This window comes from Anticarsia gemmatalis, chromosome 1 (genome assembly GCF_050436995.1).
Source record: "Anticarsia gemmatalis isolate Benzon Research Colony breed Stoneville strain chromosome 1, ilAntGemm2 primary, whole genome shotgun sequence".
In the NCBI taxonomy this organism is placed as follows: domain Eukaryota; kingdom Metazoa; phylum Arthropoda; class Insecta; order Lepidoptera; family Erebidae; genus Anticarsia; species Anticarsia gemmatalis.
In genome coordinates, this window is record NC_134745.1 from 14,978,075 (window position 1) to 15,003,919 (window position 25,845).

The window sequence follows — 25,845 nt, forward strand, 5'->3', positions numbered from 1 at the left end:
GTTACCAATTGCAAGTCACCTGTACATTCTCAGAGTAGCTATGTAAAGATTCAAAAGGTTAGTTCCTCATGCGCCCTGGAAAATCAAGGTTATATTGAGACTACTATAGCACGATCCTCTAATACTATAGAGAATCGCGATGTTTGCAGTACATTTGCGGCCAGCGCTTAAGGCGTTAATAAGATTGTCAAACAAAATGTCTCGATAGATAGCCAGTTGTCGATTGTAAACTAATGGTAAAGAAACGGACATGACCTAGACATTTGGAGCCTAATACAATTACAATCAATATGATTACAAATTGACAGTACACAAGGCTTTATATACGATCAACTATACAGTATATAAATGAAGTATCTGTAAAGGAGAATGGGCTAATTTACACTTGTCTTTCAATAATTGTTTGAAAAAAAAAAATACACATATTATTATGAATATATCGCAGATAGCCATAATGTGGGTCAAAACGAAAGTAGCATCGCCTTTTTAAATAAAAATATACATACATGATACTTTCTCCCATAGGAGTGGGCATAGACCAAAGAACGCCACATGAGACTAACACCACAAAGCACTCTAAAATATATTTTTTATAAAATAACCAGATCTAAAAATACTGAAAAATGTGGTGTGTTTTGCCCATTATCCTTTACAGACGAATATCTACAATAACAATTAATTTTAGCATTATATATTTCCTAAATAAACGTACTGAACAATTTCATTAAGTCTCGTTTATAAGAAACGGTCTGGTACAACTACGAGTGGACCGAGATTACAAACTTGAACATTCGAGAACTCACCCCGTTCTAACAACCAGACGATCTCTTAAAGAAAACAATAGTTTTATATAATTATATAAACAAGTATATAATAAGAAATAATATATCTACGTAATTACTATGTTATATAGAGCCTCAAGGCAGATAGCTTTACAGATAAAATATAAAAGTTTTTATCAACAAATTATATAGGGTCATTAGCGAGGCCGTTTACATAGCGAATTCTTTAAGAATATATATCTATTTTAAATATAATATACTATTATTTATAGATAATTAATTGCTCTTTTATAATTGTAAGCGGGTTCTTACCCAACTCATTTTAAAATGACAAGTTTAACTTCTGCGTGAGACGAGTGATATAAAATTTATAAAATTATTTTCATATATTTAGTAATACTAGTATAATACATTTTAGTATACGATCTATGGCTTCATTATTTATAGAAAAACTCTTCTAGTGACGAATTCTAATACAATTTCTACAAATTATATAAATTGTATATTTTTCTACATTTGATTATATATTTCGAGAGCGACAAAAATAATTTCATAGATGGCTACTAAACGGCTACCACCAATTGACCCCGTATAGAAAAATCTATGATTTCAATAACATATCATGGCGACGATATAATTCATTTACTTAAATTTAATGATATGAAGCAAGCGCAAAGTTTACCAATTTAAAACAATTAAAAATATATTATAATTTTATTTTAATAACTCTACATACTTAGCACAGAATTTACATTAACAAGACTGATTTAGATCGCTGATATACTTTCTCTGTTCTTTTAAAAAGGCAACTCTCGCACTAAGAATTGCTCTTCTGTCGCTGGGACTTTTACAAACATACAAACAACGGACACAAAGTACTTGATTATATATTACTTCGAATACTTGCCATTCGTTAAAATTCCATTACTTTTAAAAAGGCCAATAAAAATCCTTTAGATTAGGTCCCAACGCATAGTTGATATAGTCTCTCAGTATCATAAATTCTGTGCTTCACTCCTTCAAAACGTTCAGTCCTAGAATAGCCTCTTTCGAGAAAATATCACGTACACGCCTAACGCTAACAATATCGATTAAAATCTTTGGTGTGTCGAGTACAAAACGTTACTAATCGAGAAATTAGGCGACTATTATGCGATTATCGATATATTAGTCGATTTATGCTAAATATGTACATTGTACATATTGAAAGTACACTCTACGTCAACATGATAGAGATATAGGTTCAAGTTTTTTTATTGGCTCAAAGCACATTTGTACTAGTGAAAAAACTTTTCATAATGCTCTCTCTTTCTTCCACTCTATGACGGAGCAAGATAGACACAGTAAAACATGAACTGTAAGTTCTTCAACAAGTAAGACTTCGTTCTATCACTTCTCATCAAGACTCATTAATACATTTCTAAAATTCATTTGTACAATTTAATCGCTGTAAGATTTTTTCACATACGTACTATATGTAGCGGTTTCGGTAATTAACCCGATGTACACGAACGCACATAAGGTCTTCTCATAGCACTTAGCAATACTATACTAGTCAGGTATCCATCCATATCCTCCACATTCTCTGTATCCATCACTTTTTATATAATACATCATACTATTTCAAGCATTTCCCTGAAGACAAAACATTGTCTTATATCATTTAGTTTAACATATTTTTTCTTTCCACTAGCACATTCAAACAGTGCTTTGAGCCATAGTTAGAAGTATCCAACTATATTTTGTACAGTGTTTATACACTTATATTTACTCGAGTGTGTGAGCATGATACAAGCGGTATAGATTTAAACGCGTCACCGCTGAAACACGTAGAGTATGAAATACATTATTATTTTTGAGAACCTTTTTTCGAAAATTAAGTACTAATGCCTCAGAATCTTTTGCTGCCCCTAGTGCCCCCATTGTCCCATGTCATTCAGTCATTTATTTGTGAAATCAATACTATTTTCTTTAGGGTTAGGCAGAGAAGTGCTCTTCTTTCGTTCACATCCATACATCTTGTCATACAGAAATATAAATGCTCTCGAAAATAATAATGACCTTATACTCCAATGAAAACGTGTGAAAAGTGTAATTTTCATAAGATAGGTAGCTAGCGCGATACCTAAAGAAAAGTGCCGTATCTATTGTTACAAAACTTAACTTATTTATCAACGTCTCGTTTTAAAAACAACTACATATGTAATTTAGCGCCACCCATCGGCACGACACGGTGAGAAATATCTCGTGGACACATGGCAGGCATGCCACGTCATCCTAAGACATGCCAAGACATCCTGAGGCATGCCGAGACATCCTGAGTCATGCAAAGGCGGCTTTAGATATGCTGTCGCGTACCTGCAGCTCTTTGCTACTTTGAGATTTACAAGAGATGTCAAAATGGTCTCCGTCTTTTTCTAGTCGAGTGTATTAAAAAGAGACATCGATATAATAAGTTTTCTTTTGTACAATAGATACGGCCAGAATGTTCTAATTACAATAGTTATTTGTCGATCGTCATGTTAAGATAGAGATATTAAAATGTAACAAATTTATACAAGAGGTAATTATTATAGCAGCTCTAAGGTACTTCGGATCGGAATGGACAATGGACTTTTACGCACTCGTTTTGACGAGGGAAGTGTGTAAAAATACGTACTTTAGGAAACAATTAGAAAAAAAACACGTATTGAGTAGTTTTTAACATCTGTTTAAAGGTAGTTTATCCATTACGCTGTAGTTGTTTCGATGTTAGCAATGTCAAATGTTTAATTTTATAGTAAAAGACAGTGTACGTTTTAAAGAAGATCCGTCTATTCGAATATATTTTAAATTGGAAAAATGATTTTCATTTGATTACAAAATCAAAATTATTTGAACTGAGATTTTCACGCTTAATTTTTTTTTACTACATTTTTACTAGGAATACCTCCTATAATTTATACCTATAACAGTAGCATAGCAAACACGAAGAAATTAGTAAGAGGTATAACAATTTCCACACACTTCTCTTGCCTTAAAAATTGTGATTGAACAATAAAATGGACATTTAATTTTGTAATAGATTTTTGGAAAATTGAAGCGGTAAATAGAAGATTCTAGAGGGTATGTACAGGGAAGACGCGGGTTCGATTCTAACCCAGTAACGATAGACGTAAGATTCAAAAATAGATTTGTAAGAGACAACAGTGCTAAGTTTTTATTATTTAGTCTTTCAACATTCGCTGCTCAGGTTCAAAAATTTAGGCCTTCAAATCAATTTATTGGAAAAATACTAAAATTGTAGAATTTCACTAACCCAGGGCCCTATTCTGTCTAGCGAAACAAAGAAGCTGATATTTTTTATTGTCAAGGCATTATCAATCTTGCATTTATTAAAATAAGGTCAAAATTAATTAATAACTTTTGACTAAAAATCGCTCTTTATAGGACTGACATGATGCTGTTGTTGTTTCAGTTTTACCTCGCTAGATGGTGGTACTGTGCTTTCATGTGCACTTGCAGCAGCAAGGAATCATTGTTAATCAGAATTTTAACACTATACAAAAGACAAAAAGTCGATAATGCCTTGGCACTAAAAATTTCAAAACTATGCATCGCTAGACCTGCAACAGCCCTTAGAAAATAATTCGAGTAAATACCTAAGTTAAATGGACATTTTTATATTGAAATTTCTGTACGTATACAAAGCTAATACTAAGCTTTTACTGGTCGATAAGACTACTCACGCCATCTATTGACAACATTACAAACTTCCAATAACACAAAATGTTACGAATTACAGAAGGGAGTTTTGAAGTCAGTTTCACGACTTATGCATAAGTTCCGGTTAAAATATCTGATAGGTTAATTACCAGCATTTAAAAATACTGAATTACAATTGATAACCTAACCGATAATTATACAGTAGTAGTAAAACCGGCTGTTAAAGTATAATTGTAACTTAAGTTAAATTATAAATCTATAACCAATCGATTAACGTTTCATATTTATTTTTATATAAGAAGATAATATTTACAATTACATTTTAAATTAACAACAATAAACTTACTATATATACAAATAGATAAAAAATAAATAAAAGAAACAAGTATTAAAGAGAAAAAAAAAAAAAAAAAAAAACATGGGAAGCGCACTACGCGTCGTAGTACTCTTCCACATCGCTGTCAATCGGGAACGTTCCCAGAATGCTGGCAGCATTGCCACGTTGTATGGCAATGCTCAATCTTTGTCCCAAGAAAACGCCAGCATTCTGGTCACGAGAACTGTCGACCAGGCGTTTGGTAATGTCCTTAAAAAGTAAGTGGGCGCTAGGGCCCCATGGTCCCAGCGTCTCGACCCCAAACGGCTCAAACACATAGTCGCCAACAAGACTACTGTATTTGCGCCGCTTGAGGTCTTCGGCAGCCGCAGCAGCAGCTCCAGCAGCACTGGCCGTCCTTAGAAGATGAGACGGCGCAAGGGTGTCGACGCAAGTTGCATCCCACACCAAAGGCCGTCCCATCCTCCAAGGCATCAACGACATACCGTCCGGCCTCTTCCCGTCGTCGCGCGCCAGCCCATTAGGTTCTAAGATGGCTGGCATTCCAGCGGCGGCAAGAGACCGGCGAATGATGTCGTTGATGCCGTTCATCGATTAACTAATCCAGCATGCTTTCCTGTAGCGCCATCTTTTGGCATGATTTAAAAGTATACGCAGTAAAAGTATGTTTAGCAATGTTTATATGCAAATACTTTTAAAACACGAACTAAGGTTGTTGTTAATGTACTTATAGAAAAAAACCATAACACCTTTATTTAATTGAAGTACAATCGATTACTTCTCTCACATACCCCAGCACCACCGGCAACAAAACGTCGTAAGTACATTAGTATTCCATTCTTATTACGACATTTTAACGTCTTTACGCCGACTTGTCGTATTGTACTACGGTGACAAAAACCACAGTTTATTTATAATCTTACAAATACGGAAACTACAAAAAATCGTTGGAAATGTGATATTTAGAGCTCGGTTTTTTTGAGCATTTATACATAGTTTCCTTGTAAGTTTATAAGTTGTGTACCAAATATCTTTGTGACCCTGAATGTAGAGCAACAAAACAACGTAAAATGATAAATAGCAAGAGATAAAGGAGAGGAATGCAGGTACTGAAGACGTAACAAACGATGTTGTCTATCAGTCCCGTCACTTGCAATTATCCCCGTCTCTCAGCGGCTTGCGGCTATATTCAGAGACTCAAAGTTATATGGCGTGGTGTACTGTGAAACAGTTCAACATTTAAACAATAACAGGCCTTATATTTACCGTAGATAAGGATTTAATTGGACTGCTGTATGGAGGCGAGGAAGGCGGGGTCCACGGACGCCACCTTGGCTGTGAGGAACGCGTGCATACAGAACAATAGACTCTGTAGGATCTGACATTCTAACTCCTGGAACAAACATAAAATGATTTAGGAATTTAGAAACGCTAATGATAGTTTATGAATATCATCCTGGTCTTCACCTTATCCCTGTTATTTAATCCCTGAGTAAAATAGACCCTCTATTTTAAGGTGTCACGTATAGGGTTTTGGCTGATTTTGAAACAAAGAGCCGCCTGCCTGACTTCGATCAGTCAATAAAGCAGACAGAATTAAAATAGTAGTAATGGCACAGTGGTTAAGGTGATTGTTACAAGACAACACTTTTATTGTCCGTTTGATTATCACACAGAAAAACAAGATAGTTTACCTTAGTTTCAATAACTTTAGTCTCAGCATCTTGGAAATGTAGTTTTAGTTTCGACTTTCCATCGTCACTTGATCCTCTGAGCTGAGAAAACCTGAAAACGTCAAACGTTAATTTAACTTCGAGATATATTGACTATACAATTTACAATCACAAATAAGTTTATTAACGAGTTGAAATGAGCACAATGGATAGTATAGTTGTCAAATCTGTTACCTATAAGCCCACACAGGCTTGGCGCCGGGCGTGCCCTCGCTGAGCGAGAAGCCGGCCGCCCAGTCCAGCGTCAGGCCCGCCGCGCGGCCCAGGTGCACCACCGTGAACGTCTTCTTCTGTAATGTATAAGCACATAGCATGTTGCAGACTTTGTTTATATAACAATACTAGCGGACCCGACAGACGTTGTCCTGTCTACACGTCTTTAATTTGAAAATGTAATACTTTTTTTAATAATCTAAACCATTCTCAGATCCCCGTGAACACACACAAAAAATTTCATCAAAATCGGTCCAGTCGTTTAAGAGAAGTTCAGTGACATACACACTTACAGAAGAATTATATACAGGGTGTGGCGTAAATAATGGATAATCCTTTACCAGCGGATGGGCGACAACCCAACTGATCTAAATATCAAAATTTACCTCTGGCACAAGTATCATAGTTTTTGAGATTTTGGCCATTTTGGCCATTTTGTGTGATTTTTAAAAAAGCGATTTACGCTCGTTCTTTTTGATGCTGTGATCACAATTTAAGGCTTTTTTTAAATCCGTTTTTTGCAAATAAATCCTGAATAGATGTGCTATTGAATCTACAATCTTGTTTTGTTATTACTACTTGTTTTTTATTTAAATTATGCATTCAAAGTTAAATTTTATAATCTTTCACAACTTTTGTGCAACTTTGAGCACTTGTGGTGAAAAAAAAATGTATGGTGGCTTTACTGCCCACGCCATAAATAATTTCTAAATTTTATTAGAATTCTAAATTGGTATAACATGCAGCAATAATACCGATTATTGTCAAAATATTACAACGAACTTAAATTATTAACACTTTTGCCGGTCGACTAATTTTATTTTATCAGCGCGTTTAAGCTAAGTTTGCTTTCAAATATTCATGTTTATAGGGTTATTACACTATTAAAGATTATTTAGATGATAAAAAAGCTTGGAACTGTGCTGCTTCTACCAAGTCTATTTCAAAATAATGTATTACAATTTGATGAAAAATGATTTTTTTGTCAACAGAGTAGTTTTCTTTAGATTTCTAATTATCTTTATTATTTGAATAGTATTTATGTCTTGTATTTCTTTTTTTTTTAACACTGCACACAAGTGCTCAAAGTTGAACAAAAGTGTTGAAAAACTATAAAATTTAACTTTGAATGCATAGTTTAAATAAAAGACAAGTAGTAATAACAAAACAAGATATTAGGTTCAATAGCACATTAATTTAGGATTTAAATGCAAAAAATTTTGGCCATTATGTGTGTTTAAGAAAGCGATTTACGCTCGTACTTTTTGGTGCTGTGATCACAAATTAAGACTTTTTTTAAATCCGTGTTTTGCAATTAAATCTTGAATAGATGTGCTATTGAATCTAGAACGCGCTTAGCGTGAAAAAAATAAATTAGTCGACCGGCAAAAGTGTTAATAATTTAAGTTCTTTGTAATATTTTGACAATAATCGGTATTATTGCTGCATGTTCTACCAATTTAGAATTCTAATAAAATTTAGAAATTATTTATGGCGTGGGCAGTAAAGCCACCATACATTTTTTTTTCACCACAAGTGCTCAAAGTTGCACAAATTTTGTGAAAGATTATAAAATTCAACTTTGAATGCATAATTTAAATAAAAAACAAGTAGTAATAACAAAACAAGATTGTAGATTCAATAGCACATCTATTCAGGATTTATTTGCAAAAAACGGATTTAAAAAAAGCCTTAAATTGTGATCACAGCATTAAAAAGAACGAGCTTAAATCGCTTTTTTAAAAAACACACAAAATGGCCAAAATCTCAAAAACTATGATACTTGTGCCAGAGGTAAATTTTGATATTTAGATCAGTTGGGTTGTCGCCCATCCGCTGGTAAAGGATTATCCATTATTTACGCCACACCCTGTATATAAAGATAAAGTTTCTTCCTCAGTAAGTCTTAAGGAATTGTGTTATGGGTTTTTTTTTATAAACCAACTACAACCATGTTTTACGAGAGAGATTCGCGCATGAGTAGTTAGACGGTTCTCAGATTAGAGTTTCTCACAAACAGTCCACACGATTGCGATCTTTTCTGATGATGTAAAATTTATGATATTTTTCTCTTATAATTTTTTGTCTACGTTAACTTCTGTAATGTCAGATGATGGTCAAATGTGACAATTTATTAAGTCTTCAATAAGTGACAATTTATTGTCACTAGTAAAATACATATTTTTTATAAGTGGATGGACAAAATGTACGGAATGGACAAGCACGTATGCATGTTGACTACACAGCCGAGTCTTACCATGCACCCCACAGGCACTATCTGTCAGAAACTGGTAAAACACTATTAAGAGTACGAATGTTACTTTGCATTGAAGACATATTATGCCCATTACATAGTTGTCCTCCCAAAATGAGAGGGGCTATAGGCCTTAAATTCATCTTGCTAGCCAGATTCGTGTTGGAGAGTAAATGAACTCTTCAGACATGCAAGATTTCTTAACGATTTTTTTTGCATAATTTTTGAGCAATTGGTCACAATTTCTAATACACATAACTTCTAAAAATTATTGGTGTATTGCATTAGGTTTGAAACATTAGCTTGATTTTGATTTTGATATATTAAAACGTTCACGTACTTTAGAGGACAAGTTAAAGTTATACTATCTTATTCATAAACTCACTATAAACTTATTTTAGTTAAAAAAACTTCTATATTATGTTTTCTCTTTTTCATTTCGCTAAGGAGTGAAAGAAACAAAACTCTTTATAAGCCTTTCATAACTTCATATATTTTTATAAATAAGAGGGTTTATCTAAATGTTGTCACTAAGATATACAGTCATAAGGACACATCGGATGCCTTCGAGCAACTAGCACTAATTATACAAATTCATCCTATTTTCCATTCCTCAGGTAACCAAGCTCCGTGCACTATCTCTCCCGTGCTCATGGCACCACGGCACGGTACTCTTTATCCGCAGTTTGAAGCGCCTACGAGTGGAGCGAGAACGTCACTCGTACGCCATACACCCGTACAGTCCGATCAAGTACTACTGGGATGTGATACATTTGTGCTTCATGTTTGCTGTCTTCGTTTATATGCCTTTTCAAGTGTTTGTTACAAGTTAGTATATAAATTACTGTTATTACGTATGTTCTTTCATAATTTTCGTTTCAAAGACTTATGGTTCTTCTTTGACCTGTGCATAATCGATTTAATAACTCATTCTCGACAAAAAAAAGGACTTATATCCCTTTTTCACTAGAGCCACAGAATTGAGGATAACGTAGTGATTTACACACTCACACATACTGTTTTGTGGCCTTTTACTGTTTTATAATTACTGTGTAATTGTTAGTTTTCCCAAATCAATTAATAAATAATGAATACAAGGAACTTTTACAGTCATTTCCATACATTTGAATTTACTGTACCGTTTATCGTCAAACTAAGTTATAATACTTTTAATACATAATTGAGATAAAACTTAAAACATATTGGTTTTGTAAAATACACGTGTTATAAAAAGTATTTATTTTTATCCGATTTGTAAACAATTTGTATTTTATCTTTTCCAGGCCCAAACTGCTGCGACATATTCATATTCTTCACCGACGGCCTATCGTTCCTCAACATGTGTTCCCGTTTCTTTACCGGCTACATCCCAAGAGAAAACAAAGTAGCCGTTTTAGAACCGAAGAAAATCGCCATACACTACCTAAAAACACACTTTTTAGCCGACTTTATAGGATGTCTGCCTTTACAACTAGTACGATTTAAAAAGAGTCTCGAATACCCAACACATACGGCCATGTATGTCTTCAAACTCCTAAGAATTTGGTCGCTAAGCGAAGCGTGGAAAAACGTTGTAGGGCAGATGCAACTCTCCTACATATGGTATGTAGCAGCCAAAGTGACGGTGATGGGCATCATGTTCTTCCATTGGATGACCTACGTTCACTACCAAGTACCAACCTTATGTTACCACTTCTACCCAATGACTATGGAATTCGCTAGATGGCTGAAAAGGTTCCATATACATAGCACCCATTTCCCTAAAAGGAAAACTTTGACGGAGAAGTATACTACGAATTTGTATTTAGTGTGTGGCTTGTGTATTGGAGCTGGGTATTATACGCCTTTAGACCAACATATAGTACCGGATTTTCTTTTATCATCGGGAATGGAATTAGTCGGATTAGTGTTTGTTACATACGCATTCACTGCTATGCTTCGACTGACCATATATGGGCAATTCGCTTCATACTTATTTAAAGGAAAATACAAAGAGTTGGAAGAAGACATGGAATTTATGCGCCTCCCATGGTTTCTTCAGCGAAAAATTAATTTGTTCTTAAGCTACAAGTTCAATGAAAGATATTTTAATGAGGAAGCGATACAAAGTACTATGAATGAGCAGTTGAAGCATGATATTAACTTGCACTGTTGCCGGTGGTTGGTCATGAATGTGCCAATGTTTCAAGATATGCCGGTCGCTCTGATTAATTCTATTGTGTTCAATTTTAATAGAACTCTGTTCTTGCCGGGTGAGGTGAGTGAAATACGTCTTTAGTGGAACAAAGGTGTAACTGCTTTTGTGTTTTTTTTTAATTACGTCATTTGTCCACTTAAGTTATGGCTGATGTTTATACAGTGTGTATAAAGTAGTAAGTAATTGTTTATTTTTCTAGATAATTGTGAAATATGGTCTCCCAGGAAGTTCAATTCATTTAATATCATCTGGTACTGTAGCTGTTATGGATGGGGTTAATAGAGAGGTATGTTAAAGGAACTTTTTCTATTTAGTATTTGTAAATTTCGTTATGAATCTAAATAACTAGCTACTAAGCATATTGAAGCAATACTAATAATTCCTAGTATTATTAAAATACGCATTTGTAATTATGCGTATTATGCTTTAGGTGGCACATTTACGTGACGGTGCGTTCTTTGGTGAAAATGCGTTGCTACATCCCGGTATTCTGCGCACTGCTACTATCATTGCACTTGAAATTACCGAAGTTTACATGTAAGTTTTCTTCATATTGACTGGTCACTGCGTTGTGTAGTACTTTGTTGTGATCGAGTTGATTAATATAAATCGAATAAGGCACTCCCTATTGGGATGATATTTAATAACAGAAGCAGACATTTATAAAGACGACAAAGAGATCTTAAAGAACGGATTCAACCTACAACGAGATGCAATATGTGTTACCGAATCTATATAAAAATCTATTACTTTTCGTGATTAACCGTAATTCTTTTTCTACCGTCTAATTTACGTGTATTCATGAATTAGAAAAAATGTTCATCTTTCAGGTTGGAGAGCAAGGAGTTCGCAGCATGCTTGCAGCCCTACCCGCACTTAAAGCGCAAGTTAGACGACGCCAGCCTCAGCAAGCACGCGGCTCTGTTGCAGCGCATGCAGCGACGACACAAGCGACAACACTCCGCCGCGCACTAGAGTGCTACACACTGGTATTAACCGGCCAGTTTTATTAAAACTGGCCATTTGTGGGTATAATACATAGATATGTTTTCTTTTGTTTAATGTTTTTATACGGCGAATTGGTACAAAACGAACGATTAAAGGTTAAGTGAGTAAGTTTGACGTGTTCGAATATACTTATCAAGCAGTTTTCGATTAGTTAGTGAATTTTTAGTGGTGTGGAGTGGGGTGTGTATTGTGATGGTGGCGTTTAAAAAAGCCTTATAATATAGAGATATTAGCATACGTATTTTACGATTACTAAACTAAGTGGTGTTAAGATTGTTTTAAGTAATAAGATAAATAATTTAAGTTATTAAATTTTAATATCATCGCCCATAGCCAGTTGCGCTCACCGGTCGGTAAACGATCTGTGGGTTAAGCAACCCTTGGCGCGGTCATTCCATAGATGGGTGACCGCATAGTGGTATTTGAACTGGGCGTCTCCGTGCTTCGGAGGGCACGTTAAAAGTCGGTCCCGGTTGTTATCTACTACGATAACAGTCGTTAAGCCATGTCAAAGGCCTTCGGGCGGCTTGAACAACTTTGACACTAGGTTGACCACTAACTAGTGTTCCCGAGGCCTATACTGCCGTCGTAAATGTAAACACAGTAACTTAAGTTACTGTGTTTATAGTTTGTTTAGTTCTTTAGAATCAGGAGACCGCGGGCTATTTGAGAAAGTTTTCGGTTTGTTTGTACGATGGATAGTTACCGAAATACATTAAATAAAAACACAGTATTTTTACAAAAAAAACATTTTTTTTAATAAAAAATACAGTATCTGTGTTATTTTAAATTAAATAACAGTATCTCACTACTAACTGTGTTTTTTTAACGTGAATAGATTTACATTTCTTTTTTTTTGCTTGACTATAACACGGCTTCTTCAGTTACTGTGATTGCGTATAAAATATTGTTCAAAGATAAACAACAAATACTTGAATAAATCACAGTATCTCATTTACTGTATTACTGATTTTATACGTATTTCTAAGAAACATAGTTATAACACAGTATGTACATACTTACTGTGTCGTAATTCCCCTAATGTTAATATCTTTACAAAGTTACAACACAGTAATAGGTAAAACTTGGTTACAACACAGTAACCGTTGAGTTACCGTGTTGTAACTTAAAAAAGAAAAAAATATTATATTATTACCCTAGCTTAAAACACATTATCTAATTTTATTATTTAAACAATAATAATATACTAGATATATATATACAGAATCAAAGATTTAACTATATACTAACATTAAAAGTTGTATGAAATAATATACAATAATTAGTATCTTCATGAGAGCAAAAATTAACCATTAAACTTCAACCGCGTTTTTCTCAAAACGCATATTTTGAAGTTACTGTGTTTAGATTTACGACGGCAGCATAGGCTTTTAGGCTTTTTTTTAAGACTAGCCTATGCATGTGGGGCTACAGCGGAATAAAAGCCTAAAAAGTCTTTTAGGCCTTTAGGCTAGGCCTTTTTCATAGCCTTTTTTTGTCCACCCGATGACTATAGGCTTTTGGCCTTTTTATAGGCTAGGCGCATATTAAAAAGGCTTGAAAGGCCTGAAACCTATATAGATTTTTCGTCCTTTAGGCTAGGTCTATTTTATTTATTATTCGAGTATAAAGCATAATAATCGTAAACTTAATGTTACGATTTAAAACCGCCCTTATGTCGGGGGCATAAGCGTTTACTTTGAGTGTCTGAGTATTAACCGTACATTGGGCGAGCGCGTATTTGATCTTACTCAAGCAAAGTTTGAATGTCGCACTGTCGCAAATAATGTATAACAAATAGATACTTATTATTTCCAATTTCATTTTTCATTTTTCATTTCAGTTTTCATTTAATTTGAAAATAAATACAATAAAAAAATACTTGTTTAATTCATACTAAGCCATAACCTGAACAATACCTATAGCCTTATAATAAGCCTACTACTCGAAAAATACTTCAGTCGGAAATAAAGCCTAAAAGGCTATTTAGGCTTTTTTAAACCTATAGGCTTTTTAATATGAGTAGCCTTTTAAACACCTAGTAGGCTTTTTAAAATGAGTGGCCTTTTAAAAGCCTAGTAGTCTATCATGACCATAAAAAAGAACTAATAGGCTTAATTTTAGGCCTAAAAGCCTATAGGCCTCGGGAACACTACCACTAACCATACGATAAGAAGAAGATTATAAAAATAATTTAGTTCATAGCAACGCTGTTTTCAATTTACATAAATGAGATAGCTATACTATTCACAACCCAAATCACTACTCTTCACGCATAAAAATGTACGCTAAAAATCTGTTGAAATCGCGTGAATCCTTCAACGCCGGGCAAGGGTTTCCTCCCGAAATAAAAATGGATTTAGGCCTTAAGTCGACCATTGACTTACTGACATATACTTTTAGACTACAAATACACACTATACAAGTCAAAAACTTAGAATGAACACTCACCCCAAGTCGTATCACCGAGTTAACGATATTAGCGGTCCAGGCAGCCTCGACCCGCAGCAGGTCCTGGCGGGTCTCTGCGCTGAAGTACCTGGGGCCGGGCGCCGAGGCGCCGGGCGGGCCCGCCGCGCTGGACTGCACCAGGAAGCAGTGCTGGCGCCAGTCCACCGTCTCGCTCTCCTTCACTGTGCGGAACATGGTCTGGTACACCTTCAGTGTCTCCGGACATTTTGTTAGCTCCGTTATGTTCATCTGCAATGGAAATAACATGAAATGTACTTAATAAAATAGAAAAGTACTTATTGAAGTCTATGATAAAAAAAAATGTTTATTATATTTTTGGGCCGGTCAATTCAAGACATTTGGTGAACGTGCACGCATCAGGAACGTCGCAACGTTACGGCTCACACGTAACGTGCGCGTAACTGTACGTATACGCAGTGACGTATACGCCAAGTTTAGAACAACAATATGTAACATTACATTAGGTAATTATTTTTATTACACTTAGACCTAAGTACTGCACGCACTCGCTAACCAACACAGACCGAAAACACATAAAGTTTCTATTGAAACAATAACTACTAGATAACTTGACATTAATTGCTGTTTAATTAATCTAAGAAACAGTGAAGTAAAGCGTGGTACAGACGGGCGGCACGTCGAACAGCATGACGTCGGTGCCCTTGAGCACGAGGAACTTGGGGCGGTAGGTCTGCCACGGCTGCGCCGCCGCCACCACCCCCTCGTGCACCCAGCCCATGTACTCGATGCGCTCGCCCACCGCCAGGTGACGGTTGAACAGCTTCATCTGGACACACGAATAACATTTTTTTATGGTTAGATAGACTAATACCTGCTATGATCTACACCAAAGGTTACAACTCGACACTATTGCTCGCGGCCTGATCGCGCTCAGGATAGGTGGCGGAAATACGGAGTTGAAGTGCGAGCTATCCACGATCCATGATACACAATCTTGAAACGCGGGTGATGAGGTCGCCGTTCTACGATGGATCGATTAGTTGTGGCTGAGGATATTAAACACTTCCTTATAATGATATCGAATGATGATAGAGTCGACAATTCCTGGTTAATGTGCCACTTAGTCTAAAATCATTAAATGCAATCATGCTTAGTTTCAAAAATAGAAGTTTCCTTTCAGTGAATTAAGGATCTTCAGCATTTAAAATAGTGTCTCTCCATGGCCCATCATTTCTTTTTTCCACCCTGTATATAAGAATACGTTTCACTTACTTGTAAGTTAGTTAATCCTACGATATTGTCGGATATACTCTTGAGCCAATGCGACAATGCCGCCGGGTCTTCTGCGTGAATTACTCCCGTCGTTAACTGGGGACGAGCGCCTCGCACCTAACAAACGAACACAGAACATTTATTCATATATTTTTGTAATGGCAAGTGATCAAAGGTCTTCAAATCGTAAAATACTTTCGGTAAAAATGGTGAATAAATATAGTGGTTGTTTACCTCAAACGCGCCAGGCCGTAACTTGTCCGTCCCGAAGACGTATCTCGTCACATAACCCATCATTAGAGGCACTGAAACAACATAGAATCATTTACTAGAGGTATACACAAGTATTCTTCATACAATTTTGTGATTTCTTATTTTACTACTACAATAAGTGGTACATTTTACGTATTTAATTAATACTAGCCGACTACATACTACTAATATAGTATTTTCAGCCTGGAAATCGCTTAGAAAAATCTTTAGTTATTTCAGTTCATCGTTTGTCAGAGAGACAGGTTGAGAGTGTTCATTTACCTGATACAACGTCAACCCACTCCTTAGTAATATCGGTAGGTCTGTCAGAGGCTACGGAAGGTGGCCGCGATCCTCTTACTGAGCCCGTCGCACTGCCCGGCCGGCTGTTCTCTTCGCCGTCTGTCCATGCACTCTGTAAGGCGTTCCCAAGATACTATTAAATATTATACCTACTAGATGACCTTCGGTGTATATTAAAAAAAAAAACGAAATTCTAAATAAATAAAGAAATAAATCTTGGAGATGGGAATTGAGAGACAGGATTTAAAATTTGGGTTTTATAGAGTAAATTTAGTAGGTACTTCATTCACTGTTAGGGCACTATAACCATGATGAGTACTAAATATCGGTGAGTAACCCAAGTAAAACTACTAAGTAATTGAAATGAATAAATAAAGACTGTTTGTACCTGCCACCCTCCATTGGTCTGCTCCGTGGTCTTCTCATTGCAGTTAGCGTCTACTGGCTTGTTATGTAAGGACGGATGGTCATCCCCTGTACTGCTGTCCGTGTCTGACGCACCGTCCGCTGAGGGTCATCACACAAAAGAAATGTTTTAGTTAGGAGAAGATCTTGTCGGCTCTAGAATGCTCTTTTTAAGATCTCTACGGTAAACGTATTCTTCGAGCCAAGCTACTACTAAGCTCAACCGTAATTAAATAATTTAATAATTTATGGTAATTAATTTAATTTTGAATCTTAAGATTCAGTTAAATGTTACACATGTTTGTTGGTAGTGAAGTTTTGGCCAATTCAGAAGTAAAGGCATTATAAACATTTTCTTTCGTAATCGTAACTTTTACATAAAGCAAGATAGTGTTATACCTTGTTTCTGTAAGAAAGGCGTTGCTGCCCGATAGTGTTTGACGGTTAGGACGACGATATCACCCGCGTTGCGTAGGATGTTCACCGCGTCGTCGTGCTTGCACGCCGTTATGTACTCGCCGTTCACTGAAACATACAGATAATAAGTAAATAAGCAAATATTATATAATTAAGACATAGGTGCTTTGACTGCCTCCGTGGCGCAGTGGTTTAGGTCGCCACGCCGATACCACTGCAACGGGAGGTCGTGGGTTCGATTCCCACACGGAGCAATTATTTGTGCGATCCACAAATAATTGCTTCGGGTCTGGTCGTGCTTTGTGTCCGTTGTTTGTATGTTTGTAAAAGTCCCCGCGACACAAGAGCAATTCTTAGTGCGGGAGTTGTCTTTTTAAACGAAAAAAAAAAAAAAGGTCTGGCTCAAATACAGACTTTTATTGCCTACTTATTGAGCATTTTTACGTTTAAATACATACATATTATTATATCTATTACATCGTTTTATGAGGTAGGAATATTACATGATGCTTCTGTTACGTACAAAGTAATGGCATTTACAAACCTTTTAAGAATCGAATCAGGCCTAATTTCTGAAAGGGAAGCATAAAGAAACCTAAGCCCTATTTCGAAACAAAGCAACTAACTAATAATAACTTGCCGCAATTATTATACAAATTTAAAATATCCTTTACTTATTACGCTTTTTTTAAAGTATTTGAAACCGTTATACAATTTTTAATCTACCCTCATTTTGAAAAATCTGTTGCTTGTGAAAAGAAACGGCAAGAAACTCTCACTATTCTCCATCTTCGTTTTCTATTATGTCTAATCACTGTAGGCAGTACGAAGGCTATACAGCTATACACTTAGGTGTTTACGCAATCGGATTATAACCGGCGATGTAAACTGACAAGTGAACTGTGAGACCGCGAACACTGACACTAAGCGCCGCTCATCCAATTGATGTAAGCCCACGGCCGCTTCCATATTTACACTCAATATTTACTTTCTTATATGTTTGATTTACATATTGAACAAATATCTAATGTACTGTTACTATAGAAATTAGAAGTATTTCTTAAAGAAATGCATGGAACATTTTTGGTTGTCTTAAAGTTGACCGACGGGAATGTGCATCAATTTCCTATTAACACAATTATTTTTGCTGATTCCCTAGCAGTAGTTGGATATCGGATTGTAATTTAGTATCTATGATTGCAGATGCAGTGATGAATTTTGAAAATTAGACCTAACTGTGACGTTTGTTTGGGATTAATTCTAAGAGCAGCCTAATCTAACAACAGATACGTCATACTCTTAACAAAATTTAAAAGGTCCAACATATTTTCTTAATAATTTTAAGTGCATATTGTAGTCCAGGAACAATAATAATTCAATACTTTTTTCTGCAGTCACTGAACACCAAATCAAGCAAGGCATCAAGATAATGCCAAAAATTCTAAGAATCTTCATGCCCTATTTAGTTAAAATGTAATATCTGTAAAAGTAATCAAGTAGCCGCAGTATGTAAGTAATAACAAAGTAACAACGGCACAATTGTAATGCGGGCCGCATTGCATCGCGTGATCTTATAAATAGCAACGCTTTGATCCCGATAATTATATTAAACTCGTTGCATCACTGTACGCGGGCTGTGGCGGGATTTCTTTTGCATGATAAGATACTCTATACTTCTAAAATGTCGAAAATGGAAGTAAAAATTAATGAAGATAGTTTCAAGACATTTTCTCAGATTTATCTTCGTTTCGCAAAAAACTTTTACTCATGGTCCCTAAATCGAACGTGTATAGTATTAGGTAGTCAACTTAATATTATGAAAAGGTTTTGATATTTAGACAACATAGTTGTTGATTTTATAATGTCGGGAATCAACTCAAACTTTCAACTATTTCTTTTTTTGACTACTACTTAAAAATGAGTTAATACTAACTTCGATATTTTACAATCTTCCTAACCCAGTCTTGGTAGGTAAATAAGTAAGTATATACATAGTTGTATTCCCGTAAGTTGCATTTACAGTGTTGCAGTAAGACTGAAAATCATTAGTTGATAGAGCTAGACGTCTTGTAATCCCCGCGGGAGACGACTGTTCAGTTAGTGTTCAACTAAATTAGTCCAATTTAGATCCCGTGTCACTTAGGGAAGGAAATCTTAAACAACATTTTTTCAAAGAATAAAAACTTAATGGCATAGAATGTCTCATTTTGGATTAAAAGTACGCTTCTCATCCTTAGAATTTAATATCAAGAAAATCACCTAAATGAGCCTGAAAGACATTTTTTTCAACTATAACAAATCTGCTCACTATGATGAAATGCGGATTATCACTGTATAAGATAAGAACTAAATCTCGAGATTACATCATCTGATAAACTGATAAAAGCAGATGAAAGACGTTTCATTAAATTAGGTAATACGAAAATTTGGCTATTGATGAAAAAAACTTTTACAACCTGTAATTATTCAATAAAATATTATTATGAAGAGAGAAACAAACTCTTACCTACTGTGTTTTAATTTAATAATAAAAAATGATTATTATGGCAAGTGAATTGTGGTAGAAGCAGCCAATTAGCTTAGTAGCTCGCTTGTAGTTTTATTTAAGTTTATTTTTAGCCTAACGTCAAAAGTAGTTGCATTCAGTTCACGGCCGCGCTTTTTAAAGCGTTTAAAGGTCTAAGGTCTTTCCACGTTTAAAGTAAATGTGAAAGAGACGACATAATATATATTTTTTTGTTAGCTTCTGCTGTCACACTACTGGCCAAATGCCTCTCTCACGTTTGTTCCCAATCATCTCTATTGCCTGACTTACGTGTTCAATTACTATCAAATGCATTGAGATATATCCAAGCGCTAATAAACTAAAGAGCTTTGAATACTAAAATGCAGATGCCTTCGATATCAACTAGACATACATATCGAACAATAGGTACAGCTGGAGAAAAATGGATTCCATTACTCAGCAGCGGGACGAGAATGGGTAAATAAAAAAATGAATCGAATGTAGACTATTGCGGACACTTAAGATAATAATGCGATAATAGCGCTTGGCCACCGCGATTAATGTTTTTAAACTCAAATAAAGAAGAAGAACAATGATGCAATGTTCGTAATTGGTTCAATTCAAGAAGTTGGCGATTTTCATTTAAATTTAAAAAGCAGAACATTTTATTGTCGGGTTGTATCTTTGCGTCAGTCACTGAAAAATTTTGACATGATACTGTTGCACGAATTTCTGTAGGTATTATAGAGTAATGACAGTCTGACAGTTATAGAGAACTGCAAAAATAGTTCTTGGGACGCTCGCTGGAGGCGCTGATCAGATTTTCATAATAAATTTCTCGATAGTTAAGCGGTGGTCAATAGCAGTGCAAAATCACCCGTCTGTATTCTTCCTGAAAAAGAATGGTCGGCGAAAGACAAATTTTGCCAATAAGCTAAAATTACATAGAAACTCGCTACATGAAAGAACAATGTTCGGACTGTCGTCCCCATTTGAACTGTCGATGTGAATTAATGGCGACTTCCTCGTGTGCAGGCGATGCTGCAACTGTGACGATCGCACGGGTTTTGTGTTACGGAAGTGCAAATACATTGAACCTACATGCTTTGTGAAATTTGATAAACTGGGAAAGAGATCTTTATCAAAACTAGCTGGTACTTCGTTATTTTTGAACGTTAAATCCTACAAACAAAATTGGTAACTGCCACGAGTAGTGGAAAGCTTACTATGTAGCTCCGGGCAGATTTACATACAGGAAACCCGATTAACAGTTTTGCAAAATAGAAAAGTATTTCATTACTTGAGACATAAAGGCAAAAGTGGTTGAGAAAGTATGACGGGTCAGTTATCCACACAAAAGGACACGACAAGCGCCCATAAGAGACATGGAAATATTCTACATATTAGTAAATAAGTGTCCTATTTTTCATCAATAATAGATAACACAGTACCTACATGAATAGAAACAGACATTCCCAAAGATAATCTACGTCCTCAATTTCTCCGACTGATTGTCTTTAATTAGTAGCGGGAGTGACGTGCAATTTGCATCTGTTCTAGCCTCTAATTGTGTCTTGTTAAGCCATTGGACGACCGCATTGCAGTTTTAATTTACTTTAATCTATGGAAAGGATGTGCCGTTAGTTCATTGCTCTTGCAATTAAACTGTAGATTGTAGAAACGCTTGTAGCTTACATTACAACTGTTGTACAACTGAAGAAACAAATATCTTTGCCCGATTTAGTCACCCTCAGAATAAACTGCATAGTACATTTTTAACTAGTCTAAAATAGTCTAAAGCTACAGATTTGGGGACTAGTTCGGCTCTGGATTGGGAAGTGCTATTCCAGTTTCTGTGACAAATTCCTGAAATCTTTAGTTTTCAGTCGCTTCACGCTTGTCTTTTGAGAATATTTCCCGGTTAATATTGACTGTTTTAGAGCCATTACGCACTCTCGACTGATCGCTAGCGACTCGGTCAAAGCGAAAGTGACTTACAGTTTAAATAAGTGTTAAGTGTTAACGCACTTGGTCGCTGGTTTCCAGGTCCTGGTTACCTACATATGTCCGCTGTCGACTAGTCATCAGTGCGTAACAGCTTGAAATAACATTGTATTCAGCCATCATTATCAAGAGTTTAAGGCTGCTAAGGAATTTTGTCAGGGGAATAACTTTATGGGTTCACCACAAACCACACAAAAGAAACATAACTTGCATAAAAACTTGTTTATAAACCACTAAATCTTTCAATAAACTCCCGAATAACCCAAAAACAGTCGAGTTAAATGTTATCGCGTGTAAAAGTATCGGTATTCGTGACCTGCCCTACAACCTGTTGCGTTACAGCTCCTAATTGTATTTTAAATCAAATTACAAAGGGTCTACGAGCCATCCGACCGTAAAACTCTAACATTAATGTTTCACACTGAGTTTTTTGAAAGACGTGGTGAATTGGAATTCTTTTCTTCGATGTTTCGTCATTTTCCTCGATACAATTGTGATTATTTTCTTTCCCTTGCCACTTGGCGTTTTATTAGATTTTTGGAGATATTGTCTTTCGTTCCTTCAATCAAATAATATGGAGCTGTAATATTATACATACAGTTGGGTTGGGAAATAGGCTTTGTTTGTACAGTCCGTTACGCTATTATTTTATTCCAAATAGAGGAGCAACTTTCCGGAATTGAATAAAAAAATTACCAGTTATATTTTTATGTAAAAATTTTACGTTTTGATATACATATTTCTGTGTTAGCTTTGTCATGAACATTATGAAATACAGCTACGAATTAAAACAAATACAAGTATCAATCTATCATCATAACATTTGAAACTTATACCTAAAATAAGTAGGAAAAATATACCCACAAACATACTACCACTATATCTCCTCAACAATAAATGTCTACAACACAATGTGACTACATTTCGGTCTAAATAAAGAACATAACATCCATTACTGCGTCGACAAAAGACCGCGGCACGAAGTCGGGTGGCGTGCGTGAATTGTATCAGGGACACCTTAATCTACTCGCTAAGGAACGCAATTATAGTAATCACTCTAGTGTAGTAGAGGTGGAATGTTTTTTACGTGACTTCGAAACTTTAGTACTGACTTCTTAGAAGAATTTTGTAACAAGAATGTGGGCGACAAGGCAGAACAACGAAGATGTTAGAGCTCAGAAGAATAAATATGGAATAGGATTAAGAGAAAAAACAAGAGAAGAGAAACGATAAACGGTAGGATAAAGATGTAAAAAGTCTAGTAGGATATTTTCAAACAGAAATTAATTAAATGTAAACTAATTTTAAGCCTGGGTTTTCATTACGAGTCCGCATGCTGACATAAAATCACGTCCTTTTTCTGCTAAAGAACGCTACTTGTAACGATCCCTACAAAGTTATTTTACTTAATTCACATTTATAACCAGAAGTCTTGTAGCATATTCTTTGGATTCCTAAAGGTATTACTAACCTCTGTCCAATATTACTAAAATACAAGTGAAGATTACGTAATATAAACTGAAAGATAAGGAGCTAGATTAAAGCATGCAAAATAAGAGTTTTAATAAAATGTAAAGCAGCCTAGGTGGAGGATATACAACGAAAATGTGTACCCAAAAATTTTACGTCGCTTTAAGGTAAAATGTTATTCCTGACCTAAAACCTAAAAAGTTATTAGTAGAAGCAGGATGATGAACCCCCCAGCACATGTTCTTCTTATCGTTTGGTTAGTGGTCAACCTAGTGTCAAAGTTGATCAAGCCAGGCCTTTGACGTGGCTTAACGACTGTTATCTTAATTGACAACAGTGGCACGACTCTGGTTCGCTACAATTGTAACCATCGCGTATCGGGAGTTTGGCATTTAAAGTGTACTCCCAAAATAGTTTCTACGACGCCCGCTAGAGGCGCTGAACCAATTGGCATACAAAATTGTTCGATAAGCTAGCTATCGAACAATTTATTGTCGGTAGCCGATAGTGGAATATTCAGACACACAAAATTATGTACATTAGCAAACTTAAATACTATCTACGATAGACGTACCTTTAATGACAGCATCTCCAACGAACAGCTGTCCCGTCTGGTCAGCAGCCTGGTCTTTATATATCTTGGAGATGAGGATCGGAAGCTTGTGCTCTGATCCTCCCTTGATACTCAGCCCCAACCCGCCCACCTTCTGCCGCGTGATCTGGACCATACGCTCCTGAAAGTATAATTTGAAGTTAGTCACATCGTATTTGAGACATACGAGTATATCATAAGCTAGTCTTTCAACAAACTTTGTTTTTACTTTACGCTATATTCTTTATAACTTATATATTTCATACTCTCATTTTGAGTATGTTTTGTATTCATGTAAAAATATTAAAAATACAGTATTCAATGAGCTCTCATCGAATACTGTATTTTTAATATATTTAAATGGACACAATACAATATGCTCACATATTGTGTCCATTCACGTAAAAGCATCCAAAATTAAACTACTAAAATACCAAAATTAGACTACACTGGTGATACATTTTATCTCTGGTATTATACGTAAAACATTTCCGAACAGCAAAAGCGAATTTTGCGTAAACAGCAAACCACATAGCCGTTATATCGAGCATAAAAACCCATGGAAAACCCATCAAAATTGCACACCGCAAGTCCATAATCTTCGTAATTGGTCCAGTTCCGGCGTACCGGGGCAAATCCGCGTAGCGTCCGACGTTTGTGTCGTACACCACGGGTAGTACCGACGATGTAAATATTTCATTGGTGCTCGTTAATTATTCAGACGCACCGCCCATTAGCCTCTCGGCTCCATGCAACAATCATTAGCTATCTGTGTGGATTTATGTTTGAGTTACAGAAGACATTATAGTTACTGTGAGTTTTTGTTAGTCCCTTAGAATATTACACAGGTTAACGCGATCATGCATTTTTTATCTTGGCTTGCTTGACGGTTTAGCCTAAAGTCGAGACTATAGTTGGTTTATATTAGCTCAAAGTCGACTGCCTCCGTGGCGCAGTGGTTTAGTCGGGAGGTCGTGGATTCGATTCCTACACGAAACAATTATTTATGCTATCCACAAACAATATAATTGTTTTGGGACTGATTGTGACTTTGTGTCCGTTGTTTGTATGTTTGTAAAAGTCCCCGCGGTACAAAAGCAAATCAAAGTGCGGGAACTGCCTTTAAAAAAGATCGAACATGTAATAACGCCATCATGCATTTTTTACTGCTTGCTAGGCACTTTAGCCCATAGTAGCAAGCAGATTGTCGCAGCAATGACAGTCAGCTTGCAACTACGGTAAAATTCATGCTTGCGTTATTCTCCGAGTAATATTAAATAACGTGCAGCGCAGTTGAAAGTTTCTTACATATAAATGTTAATAACAATTTCTTAACTTTGTGAGAATGTCGTCGCGTCTTTGTGAGGTACGAATTATGACTCCAACATAATCTGGACTTACAGAAAATCTCGTATCTAGTTTTGAAACTTTTGAAAGCATCTGCTATTTATTCAGAACATACTATTTTATGAAACTACTGTCCCCAATCCGTTCTACTCTTGAGTTCCGTCTCGAAAAATATCTCATTAAAAGCGATGGGATTATTCCTTCTCTTTACATTTTCGTAGAATCCATCTTCAAAGTTCTAATATCGATCAACGATCGGTTATATTTAAACCGCACAAAAGACTATTACAATCTTAACAAGCTTATTAAAACTATCTTTGCAGCTTCGAAATAGGTTTCTTGGAAAATGCTCAAGGAAGCGAGTGGCTGTGAAATTAACTATCAGAAATTGATAGCTTCGAGGAACGCTGTATAGAAAACGACCCAGTTGTATTGTGCATTGTCTAAAGACAAGCATTGTCTCTATGGTCCAGATAAAGAATCTTTTGTATCTCAGATATTATCAATAATAAATAATGCAAGATATAATCTGATTTGTCATAAAACAATGAGTTTGTGGAGGTGCTAGTTATTGAATATTGAAACAATGGCTTTATCATTTCGCGAGAATGTTAT

General features: G+C 35.7%; 2 protein-coding genes across 3 annotated transcripts in view; one reads left to right on the forward strand and one right to left on the reverse strand.

Moving 5' to 3' along the window:
- Positions 1-626: 626 nt before the first annotated feature.
- Positions 627-25,845, reverse strand: part of Syn2 (Syntrophin-like 2) — a 31,574-nt gene continuing 6,355 nt past the window's right edge. For both annotated transcript variants that reach the window (XM_076121558.1, XM_076121567.1), the window contains exons 3-13: positions 23,866-24,025; positions 17,294-17,419; positions 16,878-16,996; positions 16,469-16,601; positions 16,169-16,239; positions 15,935-16,051; positions 15,330-15,488; positions 14,681-14,929; positions 6,732-6,847; positions 6,519-6,609; positions 627-6,217 (exon numbers count right to left, since the gene is read on the reverse strand). In XM_076121558.1, the coding sequence (XP_075977673.1) occupies positions 6,104-6,217; positions 6,519-6,609; positions 6,732-6,847; positions 14,681-14,929; positions 15,330-15,488; positions 15,935-16,051; positions 16,169-16,239; positions 16,469-16,601; positions 16,878-16,996; positions 17,294-17,419; positions 23,866-24,025 (1,455 nt within the window). In that variant the 3' untranslated portion in view covers positions 627-6,103. The remainder of the gene's footprint in view (positions 6,218-6,518; positions 6,610-6,731; positions 6,848-14,680; positions 14,930-15,329; positions 15,489-15,934; positions 16,052-16,168; positions 16,240-16,468; positions 16,602-16,877; positions 16,997-17,293; positions 17,420-23,865; positions 24,026-25,845) is intronic.
- On the forward strand, positions 8,975-12,196 carry LOC142975954 (potassium/sodium hyperpolarization-activated cyclic nucleotide-gated channel 1-like). The gene is made up of 6 exons (XM_076119156.1): positions 8,975-9,061; positions 9,642-9,852; positions 10,308-11,281; positions 11,421-11,507; positions 11,652-11,758; positions 12,052-12,196. Exons 1-6 carry the CDS (start codon positions 8,975-8,977, stop codon positions 12,194-12,196), a joined length of 1,611 nt encoding a protein of 536 aa, XP_075975271.1.